At 40.9% G+C, this 16,006-nt stretch overlaps 1 protein-coding gene across 1 annotated transcript in view; it reads left to right on the top strand.

Moving 5' to 3' along the window:
* The first annotated feature begins 2,807 nt into the window (after window positions 1-2,807).
* Window positions 2,808-16,006, top strand: part of LOC121192904 (cAMP-specific 3',5'-cyclic phosphodiesterase 4B-like) — a 46,030-nt gene continuing 32,831 nt past the window's right edge. Inside the window, exons 1-3 of the mRNA XM_041054895.1 lie at window positions 2,808-2,873; window positions 5,136-5,204; window positions 13,483-13,640. Of these exons, the coding sequence (XP_040910829.1) occupies window positions 13,599-13,640 (42 nt within the window). The 5' untranslated portion in view covers window positions 2,808-2,873; window positions 5,136-5,204; window positions 13,483-13,598. The remainder of the gene's footprint in view (window positions 2,874-5,135; window positions 5,205-13,482; window positions 13,641-16,006) is intronic.

The raw sequence follows: 16,006 nt of genomic DNA, 5'->3' as shown, positions 1-16,006 counted from the left end.
CTTGCTGTTTTACTGCTGATGACGTGAGGAGAAGGATGCTGGTATGAAAAGTGAGTCTTGCAGTGGTCAGTGAAGTGGATGGAGACCTTGGTTTGACTGTAAAGTTTGTCTCTGTCCAGTGCTGATGGATGATACATTCAGATAGACACCTGCAGTCTATTTGTGCAGTACAGCAGCAATAGTGACAAGGGTGAGCCTGAGTAACAGCCTCCCACGAGACACAGTCTAGAAAAGGAGAGGTGGTGTGTGGGTTCGACTATTTGGTGATAGGTTAGGCCTGACTGACACAAATTCAGGTGTGAACAACAGCTAAATAATTTAGAAATATTTGCAATATTCAACAAGCAGCATGTAAACATCTCCATGTTGTACCTCCAAGCCCATAATTTTCACTGTATTCCTTTTTGCAAGCACACAAACATTAATATTAAATACAAATCAACAATATTGCCAGTTGTTTGTAAGCTGTAAAACAAAAGAACGATAAAAGCTGGCATTATCTATTCAGGGTTTAAACAGAAATCAGCCATTCAGCTGTATCAAACCTGAGTGGTTTAATTTCACACTGTTCGTGTGTGTCAGGAATGCGCTGAAGCTCCCTCAACAATTTATGTGTGAAGCGGAGTGCATTTCTTCTGCAAACAAAAGGAACCCACACTCTGCAAATGAATTATTTCTGTGAAAAACATCTGTGCTACCCGCCTCCAGTCATCACATTTCACAAGGGGGAAGATACAGCATGTATGGACTAACATCCCACAGAGGTTAGTGGATGTAGCAACGCTGCTGTGTGAAAAGCACTTACGAAGAAGACTTTCAAAGATTTGTATGTGTAATATACAGTCTAGTCTAAATGGAATGGAAATCCTTGGTTTGTCAAGTTTTAGAAAATTTATGGCATACAAAAGATGAACAGAAACATGTTGGCTAAAAGTTTGTCCAGGGATGTAGCTCAGGTTCACCAAAATATTCAAAATGGCTACACAAAGTCCTGACATTCTGCCCTTTGACACATGAACATAGATGAGAGCCTTGGTACAGATAGACTCAATTCCCTGCTTGTCATTAGCAGATATTATTCTGATGTTGGGACATCAGCAAGGTGAACAGGTACCAGGTGAACCAAGTACAGCTATATGGAACAGTGCCAATGGAAGAGGCAACACCTTTGCCCACTGAGGTACTCTGCAGACGGTTTCCAAGCCCAGGTTCCACTCCTGGGCTAGTATTTGCAAGATGGAGTCCATCAGGAACACAGAGAGCCCTTAAGGTGGCTGTGGATCAAGACAAGCCATCTGTTCACTATATATTTCATGAGGAAAAGCTGAGGATTGATTAACCCTGACTCAGTTACTGAGTTAAGACTGATGTTGAAAAAACACCCACTGCCCATTGGCTTACATTAGGGATCCTGAGATCACATGAATCAGAGTTCTATATCCCACAACGAATAGCTTGGCACCTTGGTAAGTATCTGCTCAGAGAGAGAAACAGCTAGAAAGTGATACTGCATACTGATAAGTCATACTGCATTTATACTGAACATAATCTGCGTGAGTGAGAGACAATGAGAATAAAAAAAAAGATGAAGGTAAAGATGAAGATGAAGAAAGAGAAAGACCCCAGGGACACCCATTCATCTCTGTACCAGGACAGCTGTTGCCTGGCAACAGCAAAGGCATCAAAATTATTCCAAAAGACCGCTGAGTCTGGCCTTGAACGCTACACAGTGCAACACAGTTTAGAGCAACATTACATGGTATAACAGTACATTATGTTGTTGTGTGGTAGTGCACATCGCAGCTGTTGTAGGCTGTTGACAAAACACAACATACGGTGAAGGGCAGCCACTCGGCTCAGTGCAACACAGCACAGGATGAAAAAGAACTGAACAATGCAACAGTGAAACACATCACAATGCAATGCAGAACTGGGTCGCACAAAGTGATGCTATGTAATTTATCGACACACCACTGCACAATGTAATTCATTTAGCAGCACAGCTCTACACAGGTCAACAACATTATATATTATTTATGGGACAGTTCAGGAGGCAGAGGGTAGATCACAAGGTCTATGGTTTGATTCCCAGCTCTTTCTCTCCACATGGACACATGTCCTTCAGCAAGACACAGAACCCCAAAATGCTCTTGACCAGCACCTTGCATGGTTAGTGTGTGAATGGGTGAATGAGAGATCCATTTTAAAGTATTTTGGATAAAATTGCAATATAAATGCACCCATTTACTATGTCATGTCACAGTACAACTCTATAAAACAGGCAGATATATAACTAGATAGAAAGGAAAATTGTTAGTTTTAATTTTAACATTTTATCACATCAGCCTACTAGGCCTATAGCAGTCTCCAGTGCTCTTTCTAATGACCAACGTGAGCTGCGTACAACACATATAAAACTTCAAACTTTAATTTAACTTGGCTTCCTTAAATCACACCCTGAAAGACAATGTAGGAAACTGTCAGTGCGTTAGTATACACAGAGCTGCCGTTTAAAGAGACAATCCACTAAAACACATCAGGGGGGGTCAATGAAAGGCAGAGCTGTAGCCTCATTAAAGTGCTGGAACAGAGGCAGATCCATATTGTGGCTGGACATCAGTGAGGGCAGGCACGCAGCAGTGGGAAGGAGGAGAGGGTGCGCGCGCTGACAGCCATTGGTGAACGGAAGGATTTGCGTCGTCGGTGTCAAAGCCAATCGATGAGCTCCCGGGCTCGGGAAGGGGAACGAGCGCGAATGGCACAAATGGAACATGATAAAAAGGGGCGCGTGCTTCTGACGCGCGGCAGAGGAACAGGAGATCGCACGTTGAGTCTCAACGGTAGCGGCGCGTGGGAAAGCGGGTATAGCACCGGTAAGAGCCTGAATCGTCCTGCTGTAGCTACGATGCACATGTTCCTATATTCCCAACGATTTAAAATGTATTTAAGCTGGCTGTAGGTTTTGCCGACGTTTTCCTTTCTGCGCCGCCTACTTATGCTGCTTTTCATCCCTAGCCCACAGCCTGTACCCGCGCGACATTTTAAAGTTTTGCTAAATATGCAGAGTATTCGTCTAAAGTTTATTACGCGAAAGGATAAAGGATTTCGTAGGTCCAAAGGTTTGTCTGAAAACTGCTGTTTAACGATGCAGGTTTCCGTCATTTGAGCTGCGCAGAAGCTATTTTCGAGGAAACATGATCGGCAGTCAAATATCTTGAGTTGCACTGAAAGGTCTTTTAATTCAGTCACATCACGCAAACCTTCTTGTCTCTGTCTTCATCTCTCTCACGACTTTGAATTGCGGGTATCACTCTTTATTTTGACTTCGTCTGTTTTGTCTGTGTGCGTGTGGTTGGAAACACGTTTCTAGCTGAAGATGTGCTACTCTAATTACAGCATACACAAATGTTTCCCATGAAGAATGATGATGAGTTCAAACAAGGTAAAACATATTCCCAGTTAGTGCTTTCTCTTATTACTGTGGCTGAGGCGCAGATGCAAAGAAGTATATGAGTTTGAAATATGTTTGAGTTTGGGACAGTTAAGATGTGATGCGGTGAAGAGGGAATATTTATATAAATGGTGTTATGGAAAGCCCTGGTAAACCCACATTAATACAGACAGAGCTGCTAGTTTGGTCTATAAACCAAGTGTTGTGTCAGTACACTTTCAATCACTGTCCATTTAGCAGTGAAGCCTGAGCCAAATGAGGACAGCAACGACCTGCAGAAGATAAATAGCTCTAGTTAGGCTCATTATTTCACCCAGTCAGATAAATCAACATAGTATTCCAGTAAGGGCGTAATGTGTCTGACATGACTCAATACAGAGACTCGAAAGTGACCTTTTGTAATCTGTTTTAGGAGAGAGTGAAAATGACAGTGACAGTTTTACATTCATCATCTCCATTTTAGTGGGTGTGCGCTGAACCTTTCAAAGTTAGATTAAAGCCACAGCTGTTTGTCAGCAAGTCATTTGGCATCTACCGCAGCGTCATACACTGCATGTGGTAATGTATGGAGAAACCCTAAGTACTCCACTGTTTTGTAGCTGAGCAGTGATACTGTTTTTCATCTACAAATATATGGTCCACCGTGAATGCTACTGAGAGTATAGTTTAAACAAAGGGGTGCAGAAAATGTTAGAAATCCTTACAATATTCCTTTGCAAATATGTTACCATGTCCTTTGTTCCATGTCAAACATTTTATTCCTTATGTGTGAGCATGTGCCTGTGCAGAATTATGTGTGTGTGAGTGTACTGGTCACACCACTGAAGTTCATTTCTGTCAGGTCACATGGACAGTGTTTCCACCACCCGCACGTCTCCCCTGCTCCTGTAATATTCCAGCTCTGCTGGAATTTATCATCTGTGGAACTCCAGTATAAGGACGTCTGCTACCAGCAGCCCTGTGCCCAGTCATGTGGTGTGAACGCAAGCGGCCACTGTCCTTTTATTGTCTGTCTGTGCTGAAACAACAGGGCACATACATTCAGCTTCTTGTTAAAAGGGCTCTGGGTGCCAGACTGATGACTCACGTACTGGCTGCATAATGGCTTTACTGGTGACGCGGTTACTATACTGCCTTTTCTGTTGCTGAACATTCATGTTTTGCTTACAGCTGATGAACACATGCAGCGTCTGCATTTAGTGTTTCAGCCTGGGTCAGAGTTTGTCATACTGGGAGCAGTGATGAAAAAACAGCTGTGGATTGTGAATACAGAAAGAACTGGGTGTGTGTAATTGTGTGTTTGTGTATGTGCTGGATGGTAAATTGAACTTTGATTGTAATAACAGTCATGAATTCAGGAAACCATAGCAATTGTGTTAAATTTCTAATGTGAAGAGAAGAGAGCCTTAAGTTTTTACCCTTTTCTGGGCTTCCACAGTTTTAAAATGACTTTTTTCATAATTGTCTTATCAAAGCTAGTTTATACTGTCTACTATTAATTGTAATATTGTCAGAGAGATTGTAATATTGTCAGAGATTGTAATATTGTCAGGGGTCTTTGTTACTGATCTAAGATCAATCATGTGGTTTCAACTGGCCAAAATACTGACGTCGGTCCATATTTTATATTTTGCTGTGCTATGTGATCTGTGAAATTGTAATTCATACACTGTGTGTCTCTCAGTTTGACAGTCTGCTGATGTGAATTCCCGCTCCTCCTCTCACCGCTGGCGCAAGGAGAGCAGCTTAATCTGTGAGTACATTTCTTCAGTATCTGGAAGTGAATGTTGTGGTCAGAATCAGTTTTTTCACTTCAAGCCTTATTGCTGACTAAGTAGTGTATAATATTTCATCATTGGTTTCTAAGCAGAAGAGATCAGTTACAAGAAACCTTACAGTAAGTCTACAATACAGTACCCTGATCTGTGTAAAATATACTTCTTAGGTACTGCAAGCATTAATGAAAATGAAACTAAAATGATTAATCAATAAAAGTGAATATCTAAATATCACTGGATTTGGAAACGCTCGCTGGACAAATCAAATAATTTCAAGATGTCTCCTTGGGTTCTGGGAAAGTACCTTATTCACTATTATATGGCAATGTCTGTCACGGTTCAGAGGCCCAACCAGTCACGGTTCAGCAGGATATGCTGTAGCCACCCTGTGTATAAATGGTGATGGTGGATCACATCGATTTGTTCACTTCTACCTCGACAGTATCTCCAGAGAGCACAGGTCAGTGCCTCACACTGATTCATTTCTGTCTCAGTTGTCATCTGAGGGATTTACAGCCATGTTGACATGGGGGTTGCCAGCTGGTGACACTCACCAAATGCCCTCTCTGTGCTTCCAATGGTGCAGACTCTGCCAAGCCTTCTGTTACCTCCTTACTCCCCATGTCATTTGTTATTTCGATGCCATGTAGCTGGCGATCGACAGTTTCGTTTAGTGAATGGATAACTGATGAAGTGCTGACACAAGCAGTACTTCAATCACCGATACCTCAATAGATAATAAACAGGGTGTCTTGAACACAATGGGGTGATTAGTATATGTGTGTGTGGGTGTTTGAATTTGACAGCGTGGTACTTGCTCTTGGTGATAGGGCTTTTTCAGTAACTAACAATTAAACAATGACTCATCCAGAGTCACAGGTGCCATGTGTCCTTGTCTGCCAATTATTTCTAATTTCTGTCCTATTCTTTTAAATAGCATGATGAGGGAACTGTCTTAACGCAGTAAAATGATCTCATGATGAATTAGCATTTATTGTCTCTTTCATCAAATGATAAGAGAGGAAAAGGATAGTGCCTGTGAATACTGAATATGACCAAAGGAGTAAATTGTGGCTAGCAGTTTAGTAGAGAATGCTATTCACATGTCATGTCACCCCATTTTAAGGCAGGTGTACTAGCACAAAAAAACGTTATACTTGTTCTCTAAATTTTAAGCCATTTAAGACAGCGTGTAAGACAAATGGGCTTGAAATCAGTCTGCTTCCACCAGTTTTGCGTTGATAGGTTGTCTTCCTCCTGACGTTGCAATGCCAACATGACAAACACATGGTGTGACAGCAGAACAATCCCAAAATGGTCTTGTGACATGTGGCCCAGTGGCAATAGGCTCACAAGGTCTGGCCTGTCCAGTCTCTCTGTCTCTCTGTCTCTCTGTCTCTCTCTCTCTCTCTCTTTTATGTCTGTACAGTAGGGCAGTGGGTTCCCTGTATGTGGCCTCCACAGTGACGTCATCTTTCAGCTGCCACAAATTGGTGTGTTGTTTCTCTCCCTCCTCAACAAACTCCTCTGTCTTCACTTGTCTGAAAAGCTCATTTCTGCTGGAATCTGCTTCACTGCGCTGAATGCAAATACAAACAGCAGCAAGCTTCCACTGTGACTTAGTTTTGATTCAGCTTTGACTCAGCAACAGCTAATCTGAGTTGACAAGTGGTGACTGGCATTTTGTTTTTTTTTGCTTTTTCAGTCATAGAGATAATAGGGCTTTGGGGTGAGTGATAGAAACAGTGTAAAACTGTTGATTGATCTTGGATAGGTGTCTGTCCATATTACATGACAGAGGAAGTTATGTTGACATTTCGATCCTGAGAGTTAAATGAAGACTGACAGTTTTGTGTTGTGGATGTTGTTCTCTATCATCCACTCTTCAGGATATCCACAGGAGGAGTTACTGTTGTTGACAAATGCATTATTAACACTTACATTATACACAGTAATACTTACAACTGCACGGTGGTGTGTTATAAACCATTTACCAAATGTTTATATACTGCTTATTAATGTCAGATAGAGGGAGATATGTTTGTTGTCCGATAGAGGTGTTGGAGTGTGGTGACAGGCATAGTAATTTCACCCTAACCTAATAATACATGCTTTGTTGTTACCGTTCTCCCTGACAGTCAGTGTTGATACTGTTAACATGTTGGCTAAATTGATAGGCCTCCAAAGTAGCCAAGAGTAACTTTATAGAAAATATTTTAAGGCTCCCTTTGACATAAGGCATTGATTAGAAGACTTAGAGCCCTCTGTCTTAAATGTAGGGCTGCAGCTAATGATTATTTCCATTCAAAATAATCTAAATTATTTTCTCAATTAAATAATTGGTCATTTGGTCTGAACAATGTCAGAAAATGGTGAAAAATGTTCACGGTTATTTCTTTTGCAGAGCCTGAATGATGTTTCCAGATTTGTTTGGCCCCACCAAAAGTCCAAATCAACAAAGCATTCAGTTTACTATGATTTAAGACAAAGAAAAGCTCTGTCTTTAAAAATGACCTAAAAGATTAACCAATTATCAAAATAGTTGCTCATTAATTTCCTGTGAATCAACTGCTCAGTTTATCGAATAAACATTTTCCTCTGGTGAACTCTCATTTTACATGTTTTCAAAATGAGGGTTTTCTCAATGGGGTGGCAATTTATATTTGTAAATGTAACATTTTCATTAAGCTGCAATGTATATAATATACCATGGTTTAAATCTGGCTTAGCCAGTAACTGTAAAGACACCTGCATAAAGTACAACAACTGCTTTGTGTGTAGGACATGCCCACACAAACAGTGTGGGTAGAAGGGATAAGATTAGAAGAGATAACAGCGTGTGCCTTAAAACTTATTGCAACCTTCGAGTAAGTACTTTCCTAGACATACAGTTCTTAACCTTATATGTTCATACAAAATTAACCAACTAACCCTCTACTGAGCATGTCTGGCCAAATATTGATTGGCATCATCATCGATTCTGTATGAATTACATTAAGGTGGATGTGTCTAAGAAGACAGTGAGGCAGAAAGGTTCAAGGACCTTAAACACAAAATGTTTCTGAGTAAAAAAACAGAATAAAAAATGGCACCCATCTTACAGAAATGAATGCAGTAGTGTGATTTGTTGTTGTGAATAGAAGTCATGAATGTCTGTGCTCATTTAGTATAGCAACAGCCTCAGAGATCAACTTATAGGTAATGTTTGTTTATAAAATCATTTAAATTTCCATCTAGACATTTCAAAAATTAGAAATAAGCACAAAATACTAACAAATGAAACAAAAAAGCTGCATGCCACAGTATCATGTTAATGGACTAATGAAAAGAATACAACAAGCACTGCTTTTCATGTCACTTTTGGTGTTTTACTACTTTACTTTAAAGTAACCTTGAAACTGCGTAATTAAAAGAAGACACTGAGTTTGACGCCTTGGTCCTCCAGGCAGCTCATTCTGTAGACTAGCTGGCCAAAAGAGAGAGGGCCTCTCTTCTTTTTCTTTGTCTCCTTTTTGTTCTTGTCAACATTTATTGTCTTTTTTTCTTTTTAACCTTGAATTGCATTTCTGAGAGATGACATGGCCAATAACAAAATGTTCACATGCTTTCTAAATGTATTATTAAAACGATTCCAGTGTAGATGCTGTATCATAAAATACTGAAGTATTGTCTTTGAATTAAATACAGTGTAAAGTGTGAGCTGTGTGTCAGTTTGCAGCAGTCTTCAGTCAGAACCACAGCTATTATTTTTAAGGTCAGAAGGAGAAACTGTTTTATCTTAGATATATTTCTGAGGTGATAAAACAAGATTGCAAGATTGCACAGTCTCTTTTATTTGGTCATTTAGTTTTATCTCAGTCTTGGAAAATAACCCCAAGGCTCTTTGAAAAGATTTGACAGACAATGTTGCAAAGCATTTTTGTGTACCGTGAACATCAGTGACTGGGTACACAAAAGGTGTGAATAAAGTGGGTGTGGTGTTGTTTAGATTAAATAAACATGGGTGAGCCCAACAGTCAAAAGGGACCTACCTACTGTTCTGTCAACAGCTGTCGTGTCTTGTGACCAGTGGTGCTTACTTCTCCATTTAGCACTCACGATTTGATGAGTGGCCATTTGAAGACTTACATAGAACACAGATTCATTTTCCACAGAAGGCTCAGAGCTGGGTAAGCCAAGTCTTAACAACTCCCTTGCATATTTTTTCATTTTTGCATCTGGTGTGAATGAGTGACTGCTGTAAAGTTAATCCATTGCGGTTGTGGCACACAGATGGCTTTGAAAGCTCTCATTGTTGGACTACAGGTCATCGAACGTATTATTAATGCAGTCCCAAACATTATTTCTTGAGGCTCCTTTGTTTTGGTGCCACAAAAGCGACTTTTGTGTGGGTGTCTGGTGATTTTAAATGTATGACAGCTACTGACTCAGCCTCTACAGCTCTCCATTGTGCATGGACAGCGTGTGACATAGATGAAGTGGTCAGATGGGCAGCCTTGCTAACCTGCCATGTAAAATATGAGGCAAAAGTACAATCATTGGTTGTCAGGATAATGTTGTAAGTTGACCCATTCACAGTGCATACTGTCGGAGCAGTGAAAATGTGTTAGAGGATGGTTAATGTGCATCATACGTAGCAGAGACACTCAAAATCCATTTATCCATCTGTTCTCTATACCAGCTTATTTCTGTTCAAGACCATTTGGGATTGTGTTGGGGGGGGCTGATGTCTCTACAAGCATAGACAGGGCAAAAGGATCTGGACAGGTCACTAGTCAGTCACATACACTAGGCCATTCACACACAGATTGACACCTGCAGGCAAGTAATAGTTTTCAGCTGACTTAATGCACACTATTTGGTTTTTAAAATATTAGAGGAAAGTGGAATAATGACTATAAAAATTTCCCAAAGTCATGCCTTTAAATAGCCTTGATGCAAAGTCCGTCCATGGCCTTTGCATTGTCCTTGGGTTGTAGATTAAGCAGAAAAGCAGTCTGCTTTGGTTTGTTTAGTCCCCTGTTGCTGTGATTATATGCGCCTTGCACAGTATTCCCTGGTGTTGTCTTCAAAATCCTTACAATCAGCATCTTGAGTGCTGCCTCATGACCGTGCATTCTGTTGCCTGCTTCTCATGAACAACCAATTATTTGTAGAGCTACAGGCAGCCACCATGGGGATGACCTAATGCCGGGGTTACAAGGATGAGAGGTCACTTGAAGCTTGATTCTGTAAAAAGTGGAGGCAGCAGCCTGCCAAAGTGAGGCACGATTGCACTCTGAATGCAGTGTCTTTTGTCCACTGATCTTCTTTGAATTGAGTGGACTCTTGGGTTTTAGGTCTAAATGCTCAATAGAGTCTGATTCCCAGTCGTTCTCTGGATGTATTGCTCTGATCTTTTCTCCGAAGTGCTGATAGCAGGGGACAAGCCAACAAACATTTATTGTCTAAGTTGTCTTAATAGGAAGATTCTTTTTTCCTTGGATCAAGTAAATCTTCCACTGTGATTACTGATGTCTTTCCAAAGTGCTCAACGATGTACTGTCAAAACAAGAGAGATTCCAACGTAACCATTGAAAATCATTCAAAACAAGGCAAAAGATCATATAATTGGAAAAAAAGTAAACATTAATGGACAATGAAAATCATTAATTGCAGCCCTACAAAATAGTTACAAACTGCACACGTTCATTAAAATGTAAGCTGATGGTGTAACTAATTCATTGAGCAGAAAAATGCAGAAGACAAAAAAGACATGAAAGGGTTAACTCAGTGGCATGGTTAGCAAACATATCAATTATATCACAATATCAATAGTTGGTGCTATTAACTATTTTCATTATGGCTGTAAAAAAATTCAGTGAATGGAGAGTGTATATTATTGTTGTTCATGATTGGGAGATACAAATATTCATAGAAGACCGTTTCCAGATCTGTTTCTATCCAACATTAAACCAGGCTTTGGTTGAACAACGCTGAACTGTGCAACTTTAGTTGCGATGTTTTCCTCACACTAGTCAGGTCCTTGGAGGTACCACAACCTTTGAAAACTAACTTTTGAACCTCAGGGACATGCAATTAAATATTGTATGCCACCTGAATTTACAATAAATGGTCTTTTAGAGGAGGACAAGTCCCCCGGCTGCTTGTTACAAAATATAACGTATCTACACAGCCACAGTTTATTGAGCCTTTTGGGTATGGTGTGAGCAGAGCAAGTGCTTCTTAGTGTCTCGGGTGGCATAAAGACAAACTGACCTTTCTGGACCTTGCCTTTGACGATTTGTGCTACAAGCCTTAAAGCTTTAAAACCTATGTAGGATCACACCTATCATTGCTGGACGAACATGACATGATTTGACATAACCTTTTACCATACGTCTTCTTTGCTTGTTTCATGAAGCAGTTCTCGGCTCTGCGGTTCATTCATCCAACGATAATTTGTGTCAACTTAATCTTTTATAGAAGAGCGCAGGACTTTTAGGGATGCTGTGACAGAATGATTGAAAAAGTTTCCCTTAAAGGAGTGTTAGGGCAATCAGTATTGATATTCATGCATGAATGATATGCGGTTTGGAAGGATCACAGAATTTTGTGATGGCAAGAAAAATATTTTCTTGTGGAATTTCTGAAATGATGCCATTTGAGTGATCATACTTGAATAAATAGTCTGAATAAGTTGTCATTATATTGTTTTGTAAAAAGTAACTTAACCTCAACATTTTTAGCCACACTAACGACGCAGGTTTAGGGAAAGCAATGCTGTTCAGTCAGTCCACCTCCTGAAATTCCTTAATGACTACTGGATGGCTCGCTGTGGAGTAGATGTGCATTCATGTTGCACTAGAGGGGGAATCCTACAGACTTTGATGAGGCCCTGATTTTCATCTAGTGCCACCATTAGGCTGACAGTTTTGGTTCAAAGTGAGATGTCTCCACATCTATGAGACTGATTACCATAAATTTTCATACAGACATTCATTTCTCTCACAGGATCAATCCGACCGAACAGGCATCTCCTTTTAGTTGATCTTTTTAGTTTTGAGTGAAGTATCTTGGCAACTATTGGATATATTGTGGTAAAATTTGCTACAGATATCCAAGGTCTGTAGAGGATTTGTTGTGACAGAAGATGACTTGATCCAATTAACACTCATGCTGATAATTTGAATAGTTTAGAGCTGGCAAGTACCAGGCCACACGAATGACGCTGAGAACTGCTTGGATTGATACTGTGAGATTTATTTGTGTTGGCCGGTCTACAGTCTACTTGCAATGCTCACTGTGGTGAATTTGTAAAAATTTCTATCGGCACAGCTGAACTCTGTTTTATCATTAGAGAGGCAGAAAAATGTACCTGTACAAAGTATATTTTGAGGTGTTCTTATGAACGCTGTACACATCTATGCAGCCTCATACATTATTGAGAACTTCTCCCTCCTGCTGAGATTTGAGCGATTAGCCGAAGAGCTGTCTTACAGATGCTCACAACAGAGTCCCTGTGTGATCTGCTGCCATTTCACCTCACATGTCATTTTTTTCATGACAACTGAGCTACGAACAAAATTGGGTTGTTAGGGCTGCTGAGAGATTCTCTGTTTATGCCACTTGACTTGGCAGCAGCTGGAGAGCATCAACAGCAGCCTCCCTCACCAGTAGTCCTACACTGACTTTAACACAAGGACAAAGTGCCTGCCAAAGAGTGGGTAATGTTGGGGGAGGGGTGTACAGGGTGAATCAATAGTGACACGGAAACTATCGATTCATTGCTGTCACATAGATTAGTCAGTCATGTGTACTCAGAACGGGCTGATACACAGGACTGGACTGAAAGACCTTCAGGCACATACCATGCACTGTATCAGTCTCTATTTGTAAAGTATTGGACAAATGCAGTGTTTGACATAACAATGGCGCTAGAGGAGAGGTTAAGAGATCACCAAATTTCATTTCAATACATTATGTATGTCTGCTTGTTCAAACTTGTAACTGCTGAGATAGCTAATCCCCAACAGTTCATGTAATGTCTGCTATTTTTGTTAAAGTTGTGTAATTCAGCGTGTAATGCAACGCAATGTAGACTTGTCCCATTGCTGCAGCCAGAACTGCATCACCAAGTCAAAACAATAGCTCAAGTGAGACAACAACTTCAGACGTGATGTTCACTCTGAGGGAGGCAGGATAACTTTTGGAACTGGTTACTTTATCATTGCCCCCCCCCATCGCCTCCTCCTCTCTGTCTCCCATGTGCAGGCGTACTGGTGAGGCTGCCCAGAGCAGCAGCTGCGTTTTTCGGAGAGAGGATCAGAGACACGGAGCGAGAGAGAGGGGGAGAGAGAGAGAGAGAGTCTGGCTGAGCATCTCTCAGGATGAAGAAAAGCAGGAGTGCACAGGGGGTTACGCCAGGCGATGTAAGTATTGATTTTTTTCCAACCATCCATCTGTGCAGCCATGTATCCGTCCATGCATGCATGCATTACACGGCCACTCATGATTGTATCTGAAATTCTGCATCTCGCTTCTAAAGTTTACAGCCTAATTCTGCAGTTTGCACAGTTACTGTAAATTTAGTTACGTTTGCCTCCTCCTCTGTTTCCTCCCGAACAAAGATACAGTGGGAACGCACTGAGGCAGCGAGGTGCAGTATGTCTGTGTGGTGGTCGGTGACTCATAAACAGATGACTGTACTGTACACAACAGACCGCTATCCGGCAGGACACGCTGCAGAGAGGGTGATGTGTCTGTTGGAACAGAGACGTGAGGACGAAGGACAATGTGTAGTGTGTTTTTTGCGTGAGAGAGTTAGGACGGTGGAGACAGAGAGCTGAAGAGTGATGCAGAGTTCAGAAGAAAGAGGCAGAGCAGGAAAGGTGTTAAAAGGCAGTTCACACCAGGAGACATGAAGGCCATAGACTGAATGGAAACATGGATCAGAGGAGGAAGGACAGAGATCTGACTGAGAGGCCCATCTGTTTCTCCTCTACGCCACCAGTGTTTATGACTGGGCAGGCACGCCAGATCATTTACTTTGACATTGTACAACAAGAGCTCAGAGGCCAAGCTGCATCCTCTATGACAAAGTTTTCCTGCTGCGACTGGCCTCCGTCACGCTAGATTCATAAGAGGCAAGTCACTGAAAATTTATAATAATGGAAAAATATTCTAAAACTTCTTTAAAGGTGTTCATTTCTCCCTTTTTACTTGGAGGAAATTCACTATTTAATCCAGTACAATGCCCAGTAATGCCAGGAGTGATTCATGGTAATTTTGTTCTTTCATGCCAGCAGTGATTTCGGTAATAGCGAGTACATTTTTCAAAAGTCGGCATCTCATTTTTGGGATAAAGACATTATTATGCTTATTCCACTCTGTAGGCAGAAATGTTTGTGCGGGCTTCTTTGAAGTTTAAAAGGCTTTTGTATTTCAGTTTGCTGTAATAGACAGTAGTTTCTACTTTAAAGCAGTTTCCATGATTGCAGTGACTCAACAGTTGCTGTAGTTTTTTCCCAAAGCCAAAGATGCATGTGAGGCACTGGGAAAAAAAAAAACACATCCCTGTTTGTCTGTCAGCAAAAAGGTAGAAAAGTATCAGACGCCCTTAAAAGATCAGCTGTGTGACGTAGTTGAAGATACAAATATTAGTGAAGTAACAGTTAAATTAAATGTATATATATTTCATTTTGTCTTGGTTACAGAAGCACATTTTCAATTATAAGCCATCATCCCTTTCCCAGAAAAGATCAATGTGGTTCTGTTCAGACATCTGCTGTGTTTCTCCACTCAACACCCTTGTGTCCAACTCCCACCTTTCATTTAGATTCTATAGTACCTTAATAATTAAGACTTTTTTTTTTTTTTCTTTTGGCTCCTGGATTCAATAATTCAGACACCACATCAAGCCACGCTGTCAGAGCTTTCCTTCTAAAGCCATCTCATTTATATCACCTTCTTCAAAAAGGCTTTTTGGAAGTATCCCAGAGAACACGGGAGTTGTTTAGGCTCTGCAGCCAAGAAAAGGCCTTTCATCTTCATCGAGAAAACACCCACTCCACCTCTGTTTGACACTGGAGCTGCTCCACCTCCATTTGAGACTCATTGTTTTACCTGTCATCACAGTTCCTGTCCTTTTATGTCCATGTTCTGGCACATATGATAAATCCCAGGTTTCTAAATTTACTGATGTTTTGAATTCTAAAATTATCAACATCCTTATCCTACTCCTGTGTTATATACAGGCGCACGCTCAAAGTAGCACCATTTCCTCTTCCTAATGATATTTGGACCACGGACAGGAGATCAGTGAAGGACTAGAATTACATGTCCAGATGTCAAAGATGTAGTCAATACACAATTGATAATTAATTTGGCAGGGAAAGCAGCAGTGGCACGGGGACATATTGACAACAGACTACTGGGAGTTGTTGGAACAGAGTTGTATTTTGCCAGATTTAATTTTCACTCGTTTCCACGGGACAGGAAGAATGTGTCTGAAAAAGACAGGCACAATAAATCAGACAAATTGCATTTCCTAGAAGGAGCCAGGGAGTCAGCAGAGCAGTGTTTACTGACTGTCAGAAAGGAAGGAAGACTCCTCTTTGTGGATTCTCTGTCCTCTCATTCAGAAACTCTCCAAGTCTCATCCCTCTTTTTTATTTATTTATTTATTCCCTCATTCATGTTTCCTCTTTGCTTTTTTATTGACGTGTCTTTGGCATTGGTGTCTGTCGCTTTCACTGGAAGGAGGAGGTGGGGTGTTGTCTTTTATCATGTCTCTTTT

This window comes from Toxotes jaculatrix, chromosome 14, assembly GCF_017976425.1.
Source record: "Toxotes jaculatrix isolate fToxJac2 chromosome 14, fToxJac2.pri, whole genome shotgun sequence".
Taxonomy (NCBI): Eukaryota; Metazoa; Chordata; class Actinopteri; family Toxotidae; genus Toxotes; species Toxotes jaculatrix.
This window is presented reverse-complemented; position numbering and strand designations above follow the sequence as displayed.